The 17,457-nt window shown below is 42.7% G+C and overlaps 1 protein-coding gene across 1 annotated transcript in view; it reads left to right on the forward strand.

The window, feature by feature from the left end:
* The window catches only part of LOC122936338 (protein unc-93 homolog A-like), a 411,461-nt gene that overhangs the window by 114,329 nt on the left and 279,675 nt on the right, over window positions 1-17,457 (forward strand). The window contains exon 3 of the mRNA XM_044292489.1: window positions 3,925-4,154. Coding sequence (XP_044148424.1) covers window positions 3,925-4,154 — 230 coding nt within the window. The remainder of the gene's footprint in view (window positions 1-3,924; window positions 4,155-17,457) is intronic.

Here is a 17,457-nt window from a genome sequence, read left to right on the forward strand (position 1 = left end):
TGGGGTATCTGTGACTGACGAACACTGTTATGGGGATCTGTGGATGACAAACACTGTTATGGGGATATGTGGATGACACACTGTTATGGGGATCTGTGGGTGACACACTGTTATGGGGGATCTGTGAATGACACTGATATGGGGGATCTGTGGATGACACACTGTTATGGGGGATCTGTGGATGACACTTTTATATTGGATCTGTGGATGACACTTTTTGGGGGGATCTGTGGATGACACTCAAGCACTCTCAAACCCAACTGGTCAAACTTGTTAAATGGATCCCAAACACAATATGCACAATAACACCCCCACCCCCTCCAACACTTAATTAACCCCTTCATGGCCTAAACATTTTTTTTTCAAAGCTGAACACAAAGCTAAATAGGGCTTGCAAGGGAGGGGTTAATAACAATAAGTGATGGAGTATCCTGGCCCTGTGGGATAATCCAGAAAACAGCTTTGCATTTTACCCCTGAAATTGGAAACTCCTGCCATATCTCCTCCCTAGCAACCGTGAGGCCTGTCGCTGCCTCACAATATATATATATATATTTGATCGTCTCTTCTCTGGGGGTCATTCTAACAGACTTGACTTTGCTACGGACACTAAATTGAAGTCCAAATGATGCTATCTTTTCACGCACATCAGCACAAAGCGGCAACCAAAACATAAATCCTCAGAAGTCTAGCCACTGACAGTCTTTCGTTCTTTATCGGGATCTGGGTCTACCACCAAGCTCCCCAAAACACATCACCAGTGTTTACCCCACACACAACCTGCTCCTTTCCCAGACTGGGAGCCACACCCAAGTCCAGCAACAGGATTAAATAGCATAGCTGGACATGGGCATATTCCAAAATCCCGGACTGGAGCATGGGGAACAGGCACCCACCCAACACATTGCCTGTTCCCAGTAAAAGCCCGCCCCGGACTAGCTGGGGCCAGCTAAGCTAACTATCTTGGTGTCCACCAACTAACTTAGTGGCCACCTATACCTAGGGCCTTTACTCCATGTAAGAAGGGTGCTATGTCCCAGGGCACATGTCCAAAGCCCAAATGTAAAAAAGGAAAATCGGACAGCACTCCAGGTAAAAAATAAAATAAAAGATTTATTCACCCATGTGGCAAAAAATGAAGCAATGTTTTGGCTCAACAATAGAGCCTTTCTCAAGCATTAAAGACAAGTTCTAGTGAGCAATATATAAGCCAAACAATCAAATAATTGGTGAACATGATGCCAGAAAGCCGTGTACAATTCATGACAAAATGAATCAATATACAAATAAATATACTATATTTCATTAAAAACCAGTGATCAATGTCATCTCATATATATATGCAGTGTTACAGTGATATAATAGTGTTGCATAAAGTGTAAAGTGAATAAATATATAAATAGTAGAGTGCATGTATACATTGTAATGAGGTATATAACTCAATAAAAACATCAATAAAAATCTAATCAAGGGGTGGAGACCAGAGAGCAAGGAACCTATAGTCATACCCAGCAGGTGGATCCAATATGCTGCAAACTGTAGCACCATGTTCGGCGTCTAGAAAGTCACAGTGCGCATACTCCAGGGGACGGCATAGGTGCACTGAAACAGGAAGTGACATGCAGCGAGAGACCATGCCTCCGCAACTCAAAGCTGTTCTACACATCGCCATCTTTAGTGTGGTTTCCATCAGATAGAATTGTGCGCATGCGCACAGACAGAATGAGATAATGCCACCATATTGGACTCAGGCTGGCTGCCCAAATGCTAAGTACGAGCCGTTATGGAACTCATGTGGCTCCGAAAGAACTGCTCAGATTACCACCACACATAGGGGAGGACACACCTCTTCAGGGGGATGAAACCTTCCGATCCTCCTCGGCACCCCAGACCAACATGCACTGCATGTTAGTGCAATGCATATTGAATAAATGTGCCTGGTGGTATCAGTGTATCGCAGTTGAATCAGGGAATCTCCTGATGGGCAGCACAGATATGAGTGGTTTCTAATGTAAGCCCCAGAAAGTGACTTCATTTACTGAACTGGTCCTGAATGAATTGGGGTTTGGAAATGTTCTTAAAAAATTTTAAGATTTGCTTCTAAACTTCTAAGCCTTCAAATATCATCTTTGAAATGATTCAAACATAAAGTAGACATATGGGGAATGTAAGATAATAACTATTTTTGGAGGCATTACTATCTATTGTAAAAATTGAGAAATTGAAATCTGGAAATTTTGCTAATTTTTCTAAATTTTGGGTAAATTTTGTATTTTTTTTTTATAAATAAAAATGAAATTATTTTACTCAATTTTACCACTGTCATGAAGTATAATATGTGACAAGAAAACAATCTAACAATGGATTGGATAAGTAAGAGTTCTAAAGTTATTACCAAATAAAGTGACATTTTCTAAAAATGGCCTGGTCCTTAAGGTGAAAGCAGGGTCCTGAAGGGGTTAAACAGTATAAAAATGCAACAGAGCAGTGTATTTTTAAATAGTCTATTTGCTACTTCCAGCTGTTACCTATTTAACCATAGCTAAATATGTCACTGTTCTCTTAAGGTACTAATGTTGACGTCACGTTAAAAGGGTTGCGTCATCTCAGACAATGGTGGCATATCGCTAGGATTTGCCATCATGTAATTTAGATGTGGATTCCACCTCTGGCACCTGCTCCTGACTACAGAAATGGGTCCCCAAAATGAAGGAGAGTGCACTGTACATGCTTAGCCACATCTCAATTTATCTTCATGGGAGTGCTGGATATAGCCAAGCCAGCCCTTGACTGAAGTGAATAGAGGCCGAGTGTGCTCACACTGTGTGCTGTTGTTTATTTTGGGGGGCCTTTCTGCAGATTGGAGCGGGTCCCAGAGGTGGAACTTGCACCTATCTGACATTGCAGGCATATCCTAGTGATATGCCAATATCTGAGATAAGACAACTCCTATGAAGAGCTTGAAATTAGATAAATATCTTCATAAAGAGACCATTTTCAGGGGAACTGGAGCACTTTTTATTCAGGCTGAATTTATTTGGATGAAATGGCACAACCAATTTGGATGAATCAAAGCCAAATTTAATTTAAAAGAATTTTCTCATTATTACAACTCCACGCCCTCCTATACCCAAAGCAGCAAAATGTGCTATTACAGAGCATGTAACCCTGCTGCACAGAACATTGTAGCAATGTAACAGCTTAATTACTGTAGGTTAGCAAGCATTATGAACAAATGCGACCAACATGTGCACTGAGAAGGGACTCGCAGAATCCTCATTTCAGGTATCATGGGGCTCCCAGCTATTTATTGGGTGGCCACTTGCTTCACCCCAAAAAGCCGTACATTATATGCCATGCCTTCAATTCCGCAAAGCCATGACCCTCTCTCAATAATGTTGTCAGCAAAAGGACAAAAGAGAAAAAAAAAGGACTGGAAGACCTAAAGGTGAGCTGTGCAGAGAGACACACTCAGACAGTGAAATGCTGCTGTCTGAGCATCGAGCCATTGAAATGGAGGACACCCTATGCTACACATCCCATGCTTCTTATGTTTTTATTCCCTCAAGAGCTTAGAGATAGGGGTGCAAAAGTAGCAGCTGCACCTCAGCTTTTGGTGCCTGCGAGGGTTAGAATGCCATAGAATAATACTCCAGTAATACAAAGGGTACATAGTAGGTGGAGGGTCGCATTACAGATTTTCCATTGAGCCAAAATTACACTCATGCTAACTAGACAGAAAATTTTATGTTTAGCAATTATATATTGTGTTATGATATAGAATGACTTGTCAGTAATGCAAAAAAATATTCTTAACAAGGTCTGAAACCAAGATTCTTGGAAAATGCTAATAGTAAAAAAAAACATTGTTTTGCTTGTCTTAGAAAAGGTGAAATAAAAATTATATAAACTTTAATTTTCTAGGTATACTCTTATTCCAACATCTGTGATTTTGGGATTTGGAGGTGCACCATTGTGGGCTGCAAAATGTACATATCTGACAGTGAGTGGAAATCGATATGCTGAGAAAGTTGGAAAGGTCGGGAAAGATATTGTTAATCAATATTTTGGACTTTTTTTCCTAATATTCCAATCATCTGGAGTATGGGGGAATTTAATTTCATCTTTAATATTTGGACAAACACCAGATGCAGGTAAATATAGTAAAAATATACAACAGATTATACAAATATATAGTAGCATATAGTAGAACATTGAATAACATCAGGAAAAAGCAATAATTGTATAAATGTGTCTGTACAATATAGTTACTTAAAATGTAAGTTCATCTCTGGAATCTGACACCAAGAAATTTACTGTAAAAATCAGTCAACGCTTAGTAGGGTTATCTCAGCTGAATTTAATGATTGTGACTAGTGATGAGTACATTTCTTGAATATTCAATTTGGATTTGATTTGGTTGAATTGGTCGGGTGATTTGATTTAAGTCTGAATAAATTCAACCCAAATCAAAAGTGCCCTTAAAGGTTGTCATTATAGGGGTTCCTTGACTGTATGCAAGTCAGTTCAAGCTCTTAAACACAAAGCCAGCATTAATAATAAGTTACAGCAACAATTATGACTACTGGTGGTAACAAACAGCAACAAACATCTCTGTAGCATTTTTAATGTTTTTATGTTGTTTTTTTTTTTTAAGTTGGGCGGGAAATACATGCTTTCATCTGGGGTTATCTTTCCTGTCTTCTGATCAGAAAATTTTGAGAAATTTTCCCGAATCAAATTGGCAATACTTGAACTTGACACTAATTTCTGGTTAATCCAGATTTAATTTGATTTGTTTATATTTGATTTGCTCATTTTGAAATAATATTTTCACTTAGTGATCAGTTCCTTCATTCCGGGGAAAAGGCAGTTTGTCCATATGCAAATGAGCAGCTAATTGTGCCTAAGTGAGCCTCTCTGCACACCTTTGCTCTTATTACATCCTCTGCTAATCCATCTCTCTCCACCTTGATTGTCAGGGCAAAGAAAGAGATGTATGGCCAGATTTATCATTAGCTCAGGTCAGAATAATGGAGTGAAAAAGTCCCCAAAAAAGTCCCAAACGCTAAAACTGTGCACAAATTTGCGACTTTTTTCTGCTCTGCACTATGCTCGCCAGTTTTCTGAAAGTGGGCGTGTTTTCTTATGTAAATGAATCTCTAGACAGATTTACTATTGGGACTATTTAACCACTTCCACCCCCCTAGCTAAAACACCCTTAATGACCAGGCCACTTTTTACACTTCTGCACTACACTACTTTCACTTTTATTGCTCGGTCATGCAACTAACCACCCAAAATTAATTTTACCTCCTTTTCTTCTCACTAATAGAGCTTTCATTCAGTGGTATTTCATTGCTGCTGACATTTTTACTTTTTTTTGTTATTAATCAAAATTTTATGAAATTTTTGCCAAAAAATGACATTTTTCACATTCAGAAAAAAAAAAGACTTCCATATATACATTTTTCGCTAAATTTATTGTTCTACATGTCTTTGATTAAAAAAAAATGTTTGGGTAAGAAAAATGGTTTGGGTAAAAGTTATAGCATTTACAAACTATGGTACAAAAATGTGAATTTCCGCTTTTTGAAGCAGCTCTGATTTCCTGAGGACCTGTCATGTTTCCTGAGGTTCTACAATGCCCAAACAGCTGAAAACCCCCACAAATGAGCCCATTTTGGAAAGTAGACACCCTAAGGTATTCGCTGATGGGCATAGTGAGTTCATAGAACTTTTTATTTTTTGTCACAAGTTAGCGGAAAATGATGATTCTGATTTTGTTTTCCTTACAAAGTCTCATATTCCTCTAACTTGTGACAAAAAATAAAAACTTCCATGAACTCACTATGCTCATCATGAAATACCTTGGGGTGTCTTATTTCCAAAATGGGGTCACTTGTGGGGTAGTTATACTGCCCTGGCATTTTAGGTACCCAAATGCGTGCAAAGTAGTTTGACATCAAAATCTGTAAAAAATGGCCGGTGAAATCCAAAAGGTGCTCTTTGGAATGTGGGCCCCTTTGCCCACCTAGGCGGCAAAAAAGTGTCACACATGTGGTATCGCTGTACTCAGGAGAAGTTGGGGAATGTGTTTTGGGGTGTCATTTTACATATACCCATGCTGGGTGAGAGAAATATCTCGGCAAAAGACAACTTTTCCCATTTTTTTATACAAAGTTGGCATTTGACCAAGATATTTATCTCACCCAGCATGGGTATATGTAAAATGATACCCCAAAACACATTCCCCAACTTATCCTGAGTACGGCAATACCAGATGTGTGACACTTTTTTGCCGCCTAGGTGGGCAAAGGGGCCCACATTCCAAAGAGCACCTTTCGGATTTCACAGGCCATTTTTTACAGATTTTAATTGCAAACTACTTCGCACACATATGGGCCCCTAAAATGCCAGGGCAATATAACTACCCCACAAGTGACCCCATTTTGGAAAGAAGACACCCCAAGGTATTCCATGAAGGGCATGGCGAGTTCCTAAATTATTATTTTTTTTGTCACAAGTTAGTGGAATATTAGACTTTGTAATAAAATAAAATAAAAAATCATCATTTTCCGCTAACTTGTGACAAAAAATACAAAATTCTAGGAACTCGCCATGCCCCTCACGGAATACCTTGGGGTGTCTTCTTTCCAAAATGGGGACACTTGTGGGGTAGTTATACTGCCCTAGCATTTTAGGGGCCCATATGCGTGAGAAGTAGTTTGAAATCAAAATCCTCTTCTTCCCCCATAGGGCAATGTGCAAAGCGCAAATCGCCCAAAGATGTGGCAAAGTGCATTATGCACTTTGTCCCAGGTGAAAGGAGAGGTTTGCAGCAGCTCTGTGTGTGAATGGGCCCTAATAGCCCTGTGTGCCTGTCCTGGTGAGATGTGATCCCTATGCTAGGTGTACCTGTGTGTGGTACTTCCGGAAACACTTCCCTAAGCATAGGGCAGACTGGTCAGGGCTGTCAGGACAGAAATAGCAGGTGTCACGCCTTATTCCACTCCTGCTACAGACACAACATCTTTTTCGGGGTGATGGTTGGGTTGAGGTACCAGCAACGACATTGGGGAAATGTCGCTCATGTAGACGGCTAACTACACTGGTGGATGGGGCCACGGAACCTTCTGGATACAGGAGGTTCTCGATGATCTCTTCCTGAAATTTGAGGAAGGATCGTGTTCTCCCAGCCTTACTGTAGAGAACAAAACTATTATACAGAGCCAATTGAATTAAATATGCAGACACCTTCTTATATGCCGGTAAACTAAATACGGAACATCTGGTCATTGAAGTCCACCCCTCTCATGTGAAGGTTATAGTTGTGGACTGAGAGGGGCTTTTCAATGACTCTGGTTGCTTGATCAATTTAGATTGTCGTGTCTGCGTGAATGGAGGAGAGCATGTAAACGTCACGCTTGTCTCTCCATTTCACCGCGAGCAGTTCTTGGTTACACAAGGCAGCCCTCTCCCCGCTTGCAAGACGGGTGGTAACGAGCCGTTGGGGGAAGCCCGCGCGACTAGTTTGCGCGGTGCCACAGCAGCCAATCTGTTCTAGAAACAAATGCCTGAAGAGGTCCACACTTGTGTAGAAATTGTCCACATAAAGATGGTACCCCTTGCCAAATAAGGGAGACACCAAGTCCCAGACTGTCTTCCCACTGCTCCCTAGGTAGTCAGGGCAACCGACCGGCTCCAGGGTCTGATCTTTTCCCTCATAGATCCGAAATTTGTGGGTATAGCCTGTGGCCCTTTCACAGAGCTTATACAATTTGACCCCATACTGGGCGTGCTTGCTTGGGATGTATTGTTTGAAGCCAAGGCGCCAGGTAAAATGTATTAGGGACTCGTCTACGCAGATGTTTTGCTCAGGGGTATACAAATCTGCAAATTTCTGGTTGAAGTGGTCTATGAGGGGCCGAATTTTTGTGAAGCCGGTCAAAAGCTGGGTGGCCTCTGGGACGGGAGGTGGCGTTGTCGCTAAAGTGCAGGAAACGCAGGATGGTCTCAAATCGTGTCCTGGACATAGCAGCAGAGAACATGGGCATGTGATGAATTGGGTTCGTGGACCAATATGACCGCAATTCATGCTTTTTGGTTAGACCCATGTTGAAGAGAAGGCCCAGAAAAAATGTAAGTCCAAGAGCTCCGTAGTCAAGAACAGCTCAAAAAAATCCCAGGGCCGAACCGATCTGAACTGTCTCAACCCGAACTCCAGACTGGGCGGTGAAAGGGGGAACTACAGGTGCGGCTGAAGTTGGGGACTGCCAAACAGGGTTTGCCAACACCTCAGGGATTCTAGGGGTTCTACGGGCCTGTCTGTGCGTTGGCTGCGATGGGGTAACTACTGCACGTGCCACCGTACCAGCTTCAACTGCCCTTCTGGTGCTGCCACTTTACCATGTTGTACGGCAGTGCTGGTACTAGGTCCAGGATGGGCTGCGCTGCTGGTGTATGCCTCACTACGTAATCCGACAGCACCAGCCCCACTCTGCTGCCCTTGAAGCGTATCCTGCACAACCTGTGGTCTAGCGACACGGGGCCGGGTACGCCTGGTGCTATCAGGGACCTCAACCTCCTCGTCCGAACTTTGAGTCAGACTGCCACTGCTTTCTACAGGCTCATATTCTGACCCGCTAGATTCATCAGATGAGGGTTCCCATTCCACATCCGACTGGATCAGAAGCCTGTAGGCCTCTTCAGAAGAATACCCCCTGTTTGAAATTTGGGATACTAAATTTAGGGGTATTCCCTGAGACTACCCAAGAAAAAAAGCAAGCCTGTCTTACAAATGGGAGGCTAGCGAAGTACCGGAGGCCACTGCGGTTGATAAAAAATATAAAAACTGATTGTTTTTTATCGCAGCAGCGCTTGTAAAGTGATTGTGAAGTGATCAAAAAAAAAAAATTTTTTGTCACTGCGGCGGGGCGGGTGTGGGTGAACGCACTTGTGGGCGACCGATCAGCCCTGATCGGGCAAACACTGCGTTTTGGGTGGAGGGTGAGCTAAGGTGACACTAATACTATTATAGATCTGACTGTGATCAGTTTTGATCACTTACAGATACTATAAAAGTACAAATGCTGATTAGCGATACGCTAATCAGCGAATAAATGACTGCGGTGCGGTGGGCTGGGCACTAAACGATCGCTAAACTACATAACCAAGGGGCCTAAACTATCCCTAAAACTATCCCTAAGTTTACACTGATCACTTTTTTCCCTTTCACTAGTGATTGACAGGGGCAAGAAGGGGTGATCAAGGGGTTAATTGGGGTGCAGGGGGGTGATCTGGGGCTATGTGTGGTGTTTGGTGCTACTCACTGTGAAGCCTGCTCCTCTGCTGGAACCAACCGACCAAAAGGACCAACAGAGGAGCAGGGAAGCCATTTAACACATTATATTTACAAATATAATGTGTTAAATGGCTTCTGATTTTTGATTTTAAAAATCGCCAGCCTGCCAGCCACGATCATTGGCTGGCAGGCTGGTGATGAAATAGTGCTTGTACTTTTGCCGTCCTGCGATGCGCATGCACGGGCCGGCTCAGTCCGAAATCTCACGTCTCGCGAGATAACTCACGGATGCGTCCAGGAGGAATGAATCGACCGCCTCCCGGACACATCCGTGCGTTATGCAGTCCGGAGGCGGTTAAAAAGTCACTAAAAAGTTGCTAAAAAGTCGCTATTTCACTCCAGTGAGGACCATGCTTATCTTATGAGACTTTTTAATAGAACATGATACTTTTTCATAAAAACTTGAGACTTTTTCGTAAAGATGTGCGACTTTTGTAAAGCTGCTTACTGACGGATAAACTGCTACCGTCAAACCACATTTATTGCAGTCTTAAAGGGCCGATCATAAATCTTACTTGGCTAAAACTGACTTTAGCCATATGTTAAAGTGGAATGAGCTGTCAGAGTTATGATAAATCTGGCCCATAGTGTCTAGCAGAGGCAGTAGGGAAAGAAAGGGGGCAAAGAGTGGCTTAGGTCTGCATATTGTGCATTAACTAGTTGTTTGCATATGAATTAAAAGTACTTTATCTTCAAAATGAAAAAATACCTTTAACATAGTAATATGTTATCATTACATTAATCTGAGCTAGCCTTACAAGGCATTGTGCCTAGACTAAAAGTGAATTCCCTGGTGACAGATTACCTTTAATATGTTGTTTTATGTGTCATAATTACATAGTTGTTAAGGTTGTAAAAAGATGAAAGTCCATCAAGTCCAACCTGTAATCCTGATATATTGATCCATGGGAAGACAAAAATTCAAAAACTCTTTGAGGGAAAAAAATATCCAACGCCAGATGTGGCAATCAGAACAAATCCCTGGTTCAACGTCCATCTTCCTTTTAAGGAGGGGTTGAGCCAAAGGGAAAGGGTGTATAGAACATGATTTCCATAGCTTTTCATAAGCCTCAATGTTATTTAAAATAAAAAGCAATCAAAACATTTTATGAAGCAATCTACTGTATTCTCAATAGCTCCTGTGGCAGGCTATTTCAGAGATTCACAATACTGTAAAGATCATGATTATGAACCGCTTTTTGGTTCAAAACATGTTGATCTGATGGGAGGTGTCGGGAGTTGAAGTGCAACTGCTTTGTATTGTTGTTTCTATGCTGGAATAAAGACTGCTGTAATTTCATTTTTCTGTGCTGGATTTTCTTCTTTTGTAAGCTGTAAAGAATTCTTGTCACCTCTTATGACTGAATCATTTTTTCTCCAGGCATAGGGAGTGGCCCCTTGTTTTTTTGAGGGGGTTTAACTAGCTTCTCTCAATATTTTTTTGTATTGTTCATTTATATATTTATATAGATTACTTATGTCCCCCCTTAGATGTCTTTTTTTTCAATACTAAACAAATTGAGTTTAGTTGCTCCCCTTTGCACTTTTTGCAACTCCAAAATATATTTTTTTTTTATGCACTGGTGCCCAGAACTGAACTGCATATTCCAGGTGAGGCCTACCAATGATTTGTATTGCAATATTACATCCCTGCCCCACGAGTCCATACCTCTTAATATAAGACGAAATTCTGTTGGCCTTAGAGACAGATGACTGGCTGTCACCGCCAGATCTCTGAGAAGCTCTGACAGACGTTCTTCAGTACCTCTTGCTTGAGGTTCTTTTGTTTTGGTTTTGTTTTGTCATCTCATTTCCCTCTCTCAGCTGTCATCTAGTTGCACTGAATGCATCCTTTTATATCCCCTCCCATACTGCATCACTTTGCGGTTTATACAACTTCCTGGATTGTGCTCACTGCTAGATGCTGCAACTGCTGGGTCCTCATATAAGTCTTTTCCTTTATTTGTGCTTTCCCGTTGGCTTGATTCTAGGTGACCCTGACTCCCTCCGTATTAAGTGCAGGGAGCCGGTGGTCGCGTCCCCTCACTATTGTAGGGTTTTCAGGTGTCACTCAGTCTAGGTATGAGGGCATGCAATTTTCTATCATTAAGATCTTTGCATGGGCTGAGCAGGGAGAGCAGGGAGAGCAGGGAGAGCTCTAGGGCTTTTATACACCATCCGTGACATTGGCATTGCATGTTGTTGTTTTTTTCTATGATCTACCAATACACCTATATTCTTCTCAACAAGGGACTCTAGTAGTTCTTTATACTTTTTAAAGTCTAAAGCTGACCCCTCAGATTTGTATTTCTTAAAGACCCTCTTTTTGTCATTTATTGCCCTTTTATACTATTTGTAAGCCATGTGGGGTTTAATTTTATTTGCTTGTACTTGTTACCTCTAGGAATGTATATACAGTTGCAAGAAAAAGTATGCGAACCCTTTGGAAGGATATGGATTTCTTGGTCATAAAGTGTCACAACAATAGACAATCACAGTCTGCTTAAACTAATAACACACAAAGAATTTAATGTTACCATGTTTTTATTGAACACACCATGCATACATTCACAGTGTGGGTGGAAAAAGTATGTGAACCCCTAGACTAACGGCATCTCCAAGAGCTAATTGGAGTGAGATGTCAGCCAACTGGAGTCCAATCAATGAGATGAGATTGGAGGTGTTGGTTACAGCTGCCCTGCCCTATAAAAAACACACACCAGTTCTGGGTTTGCTTTTCACAAGAAGCATTGCCTGATGTGAATGATGCCTCGCACAAAAGACCTACGATTAAGAATTGTTGACTTGCATAAAGCTGGAAAGGGTTATAAAAGTATCTCCAAAAGCCTTGCTGTTCATCAGTTTACGGTAAGACAAATTGTCTATAAATGGAGAAAGTTCAGCACTGCTGCTACTCTCCCTTGGAGCGGCTGTCCTGTAAAAATGACTGCAAGAGCACAGCGCAGACTTATCAATGAGGCGAAGAAGAATTCTAGAGTGTCAGCTAAAGACTTACAAAAGTCTCTGGCATATGCTAACATCCCTGTTAGATAATCTACGATACGTAAAACACTAAACAAGAATGGATTTCATGAGAGGATAACACAGAGGAAGCCACTGCTGTCCCAAATAAACATTTCTGCACATTTACAGTTTGCACAAGAGCACCTGGATATTCCACAGCAGTACTGGCAAAATATTCTGTGGATAGATGAAATCAAAGTTGAGTTGTTTGGAAGAAACACACAACACTATGTGTGGAGAAAAAGAGGCACAGCACACCAACATCAAAACCTCTGTCAAGTATTGTGGTGGGGGCATCACCAACATCAAAACCTCTGTCAAGTATTGTGGTGGGGGCATCATGGTTTGGGGCTGCTTTGCTGTGTTAGGGCCTGGACGGGTTGCTATCGTCAAAGGAAAAAAGAATTCCCAAGTTTATCAATACATTCTTCAGGAGAACTTAAGGCCATCTGTCCACCAGCTGAAGCGCAACAGAAGATGGGTGTTGCAACAGGACAACAACCCAACGCATAGAAGTAAATCAGCAATAGAATGGCTTAAACAGAAGAAAATGCACCTTCTGGAGTGACCCAGTCAGAGTCCTGACCTCAGCCCAATTGAGATGCTGTGGCATGACCTCTTTACACCAGACATCCCAAGAATATTGCTGAACTGAAACAGTTCTGAAAAGAGGAATGGTCGAGAATTACTCCTGACCGTTGTGCACGTCTTATCTGCAACTACAGGAAACGTTTGTTTGAAGTTATTGCTGCCAAAGGAGGTTCAACCAGTTATTAAATCCAAGGGTTCACAAACTTTTTCCACCTGCACTGTGAATGTTTACATGGTGTGTTCAATAAAAACATGGTAACATTTAATTATTTGTGTGTTATTAGCTTAGGCAGACTGTGATTGTCTATTGTTGTGACTTAGATGAAGATCAGATCACATTTTATGACCAATTTGCGCAGAAATCCATATCACTCCAAAGGGTTCACATACTTTTTCTTGCAACTGTATATACTAATACAAAGTTGATTTAAAGCACTCCCATTTAGCAGTAGTGTCATTATGTGGTAATATTTGCTCCTGGCCTATTTCCTGAAGTACATCCCTCAATTCTGGGAAATTCACCTTTTTTAAATTACGTTTGTTTTTTTGCAGTTTAGTTGGAACATAATTATATTGTTTTCACTGTTACCAATGTTTTCATGGACAGAGACATTTTCAAAAGGCTCTGCATTGTTAGAATTTACTAGATCCAGCAAAGCATTGCCTCTAGTAGGACCTTCTACAAACTGGCCCATAAATTTATCCTGCAAAATGCTGAGGAATTTTCTCCCTTTTGCAACAGAGGCAGAACCATGTGCCCAATTAGAGATGAGCGAGTTTCAAAAAAATTTGATTCGGCCGGTTCGCTAAATTTGTGGGAAAAATGTGCTTCGATCATGGTAAAAAAACAGCTATTTCCGTGCTGCAGAGAGCCTTTATAGGGGTGTAGAACACTGTGCTTTGCAGTAACACGCATAGGAAGCCTGCTGTAGTAGTGAAACAATACTGTTGGTCAGTATGACAGGTGTCGCTCTTAGAATCACTGCACACTTCACTTATTTGGGCAGTCACAGTGCCAACACTGACCAAATAACTCAAATATGAACTCAGCCTTACAGGGTGATGTTAGCTTCAAGAAGAAGCACACTCCTTTTACAACTTCGCCAGCTGATTCCACATAGATGTCTACAGAACCTGTTCTATTAAAAGCGTATACAAGTAGAGCCCGCCCGGACAGAGCAGAGAGGGTGTCAGCAGTAACTTTGTGTTGACATCACTAATTAATTAGCCCTTCCTCTGATCCGTAAGAACAATAACCCACAAAAAACGGATACTGTCTGTGGAACATACGCCTTCACTCGGTCAGCATTTGCTTAATAATCCATTAGCATTGCTAATGCTCTCCAAAAAACAGGAGTGGATCTGAAACAGAGATGACATGTGAATGGAATATTTGCATGTCTTCTGTGTTTTTTACCCACTCCAACATTTGGCTACCAATTCATAAGCCAATTCTGATGGGACCATACAGGCCTTACAGCTGCTACATAGACAGGAACCAGTGTGTGTCTCATTTTTCCTTCCTTCTGACAGATCAGAAGAAAGGTCAAATAAAACATTATGTCAGCCAGGCCGAAAGGCAAAATAGTGGCCTAGTCATGAAGCGGGGAGGGTGAGAACAGCATGAGGAGGCCACAGAGTTGCACATTAACAGTCTGGAGGTGGAAACAGTAACAGCATCAGAAGGATACTAGAGAGTGGCAAGGTGACATAATGTGGAGATGGCAGTAGCAGCAACAGCATCAGGAGGATACCACAGAGTGGCCAGGTACAATAGTGTCGATATGGCAGCAGCATTAGGAGACCAAAGAGTGGCAAGGTGACATAGTTTGGAGATGGCAGCAGCATGAGGAGACCACAGAGTGGCAGAGTGACATAATGTGGAGATGGCAGTAGAAGCATCAGGAGTATACCACAGAGTGGCAAGGTGATATAATGTGGAGATGGCAGCAGCAGCAGGATACCAAAGAGGGTCAAGGTGACATAATTTGGAGGTGGCAACAACATCAGGAGGCGACAGAGTGGCAAGGTGACATACAGAAATTTGAGTTAAGAGTTTGTGTGTTAACCCTGCTTTATATGTAGTGTGGAGATGGCAGTAGCAGCATCAGGAGATTATAAAGTCAAAAGGTGACATAGTTTGGAGGTGGCGGCAGCATCAGGATGCCACACAGTGTCAAGGTGACATACAGATGTAGTAGAGTTAACACACTTGCTTTATGAGACGTGTTATCTAAACTGAATAAGCAAACACCTTCATTTTCTTTTTAATGGCTTTTGTTTAAGGATAATGTGATGAGTTAAGAAATTTGAGATCAGAGTGGCAAGGTGACATAGTGTGGAGATAGTAGTGGCAGCATCAGCAGCATCAGAAGGATAACATATAGAGGCAAGGTGGGTGACATAGTAGGGAGTTGGCAGCAGCATGAGGAGACCACAGAGTGACAGGGTGACATAATGTTAAGATGGCAGTTGAAGCTGCATAAGGAGACCACAGAGTGGCAAGGTGACATAATGTAGTAAAGGCAGCAGTAGCAGGATACCACAGAGTGGCAAGGTGACCTATTGTGGATATGGCAGCAGCATTAAGAGACCACAGAGTGCCACTCTATGTTATCATCCTGATGCTGCTGTTGCTACTCTCATCTCCACACTATGTCACCTTGCCACACGGTGGTATCCTCCTGATTAATCTGCTGCTGCAGCCATCTCCACACTATGTCACCTTGACAATCTGTGGTTTCCTGATGCTGCTGCTGCTATTGCCATCTCCACACTATGTCACCTTGCCACTTTGTGGTCACTCCTTTGGTCTCCTCATGCTGCTGTTACTGCCATCTCCACAATATGTCACCCATATTGTGGAGATGGCAGTAACAGCAGCATGAGGAGACCACAAAGTGGCAAGGTGACACAATGTGGAGATGGCAGTAACAGCAGCAGCAGTATACCACAGAGTGGTAAGATGACATAGTGTGGATATTGCAGCAGCATGAGGAGACCACAAAGTGGCAAGGTGACATAGTGTGGAGATGGCAATAGCAGCAGCATCAGGAAACCACAGATTGTCAAGGTGACATAGCTGCTATTGCCATCTCCACACTATGTCACCTTGCCACTTTGTGGTCTCCTCATGCTGCTGCAATATCCACACTATGTCATCATACCACTCTGTGGTATCCTGCTGCTGCTGTTACTGCCATCTCCACATTGTGTCACCTTGCCACTCTGTGGTCTCCTCATGCTGCTGTTACTGCCATCTCCACAATATGGGTGACATATTGTGGAGATGGCAGTAACAGCAGCATGAGGAGACCACAGGAGTGACCACAAAGTGGCAAGGTGACATAGTGTGCAGATGGCAATAGCAGCAGCAGCATCAGGAAACCACAGATTGTCAAGGTGACATAGTGTGGAGATGGCCGCAGCAGCAGATTAATCAGGAGGATACCACAGTGTGGCAAGGTGACATAGTGTGGAGATGAGAGTATCAACAGCAGCATCAGGATGATAACATAGAGTGGCAAGGTGACATAGTTTGGAGTTGGCAGCAGCATGAGGAGAACACAGAGTGTCAAGGTGACATAATGTGGAGATGGCAGTAGCAGCAGCATGAGGAGACCACAGAGTGGCAAGGTGACAGTGTGGAGATGTCAGTGGCAGCAGCAGCAGCAGCATCAGTAGGCCACAGAATGGCAAGGTGACATAGTTTGCAGGTTGTGGCAGCATCAGGAGGCCACAGAGTGGCAAGGTGACATAGTATGGAGATGGCAGCAACGTGAGGCGACCAGAGTGGAAAGGTGACATACCGTAGTGTGGAGATGGCAACAGCATGAGGAGAACACAAAGTGGCAAGGTGATACATTTTGGAGGTGGCGCCAGCATTAGGAGACCACAGAGTGGCAAGATTACATAGTGTGGCGGTGGCAGCAGCATGAGGAGACCACAAAGTGGCAAGGTGACATTTTGTGGATATGGCAGCAGCATGAGGAGAACAGAGTGGCAAGGTGACATAGTGTGGAGATGACAGTTGCAGCATCAGCATCAGTAGATCACAGAGTGGAAAGGTGACATAGTTTGGAGGTGGCAACCACATCAGGAGGCCACAGAGTGGCAAGGTGACATAGTGTGGATATTGCAACAGCATGAGGAGACCACAGAGTGGCAAGGTGACCTATTGTGAAGATGGCAGTAACAGCAGAAGCATCAGGACTCCACAGAGTGGCAAAGTGACATAGTGTGTAGCTGGCAGCAGCATGAGGAGACCACAGAGAGGCAAGGTGACATACATTTGGAGGTAGAAGCAGCATCAGCAGACTACCGAGTGGCAAGGTGACATAATATGAAGATGGCAGCAGCATGAGGAGACCACAGAGTGGCAAGGTGACACAATGTGGAGATGGCAGCAGCATGATTCCACAGAGTGGCAAGGTGACATAGTGTGCATATGGCAGCAGCATGAGGAGACCACATAGTGG

Source organism: Bufo gargarizans, chromosome 4, assembly GCF_014858855.1.
Source record: "Bufo gargarizans isolate SCDJY-AF-19 chromosome 4, ASM1485885v1, whole genome shotgun sequence".
Taxonomy (NCBI): domain Eukaryota; kingdom Metazoa; phylum Chordata; class Amphibia; order Anura; family Bufonidae; genus Bufo; species Bufo gargarizans.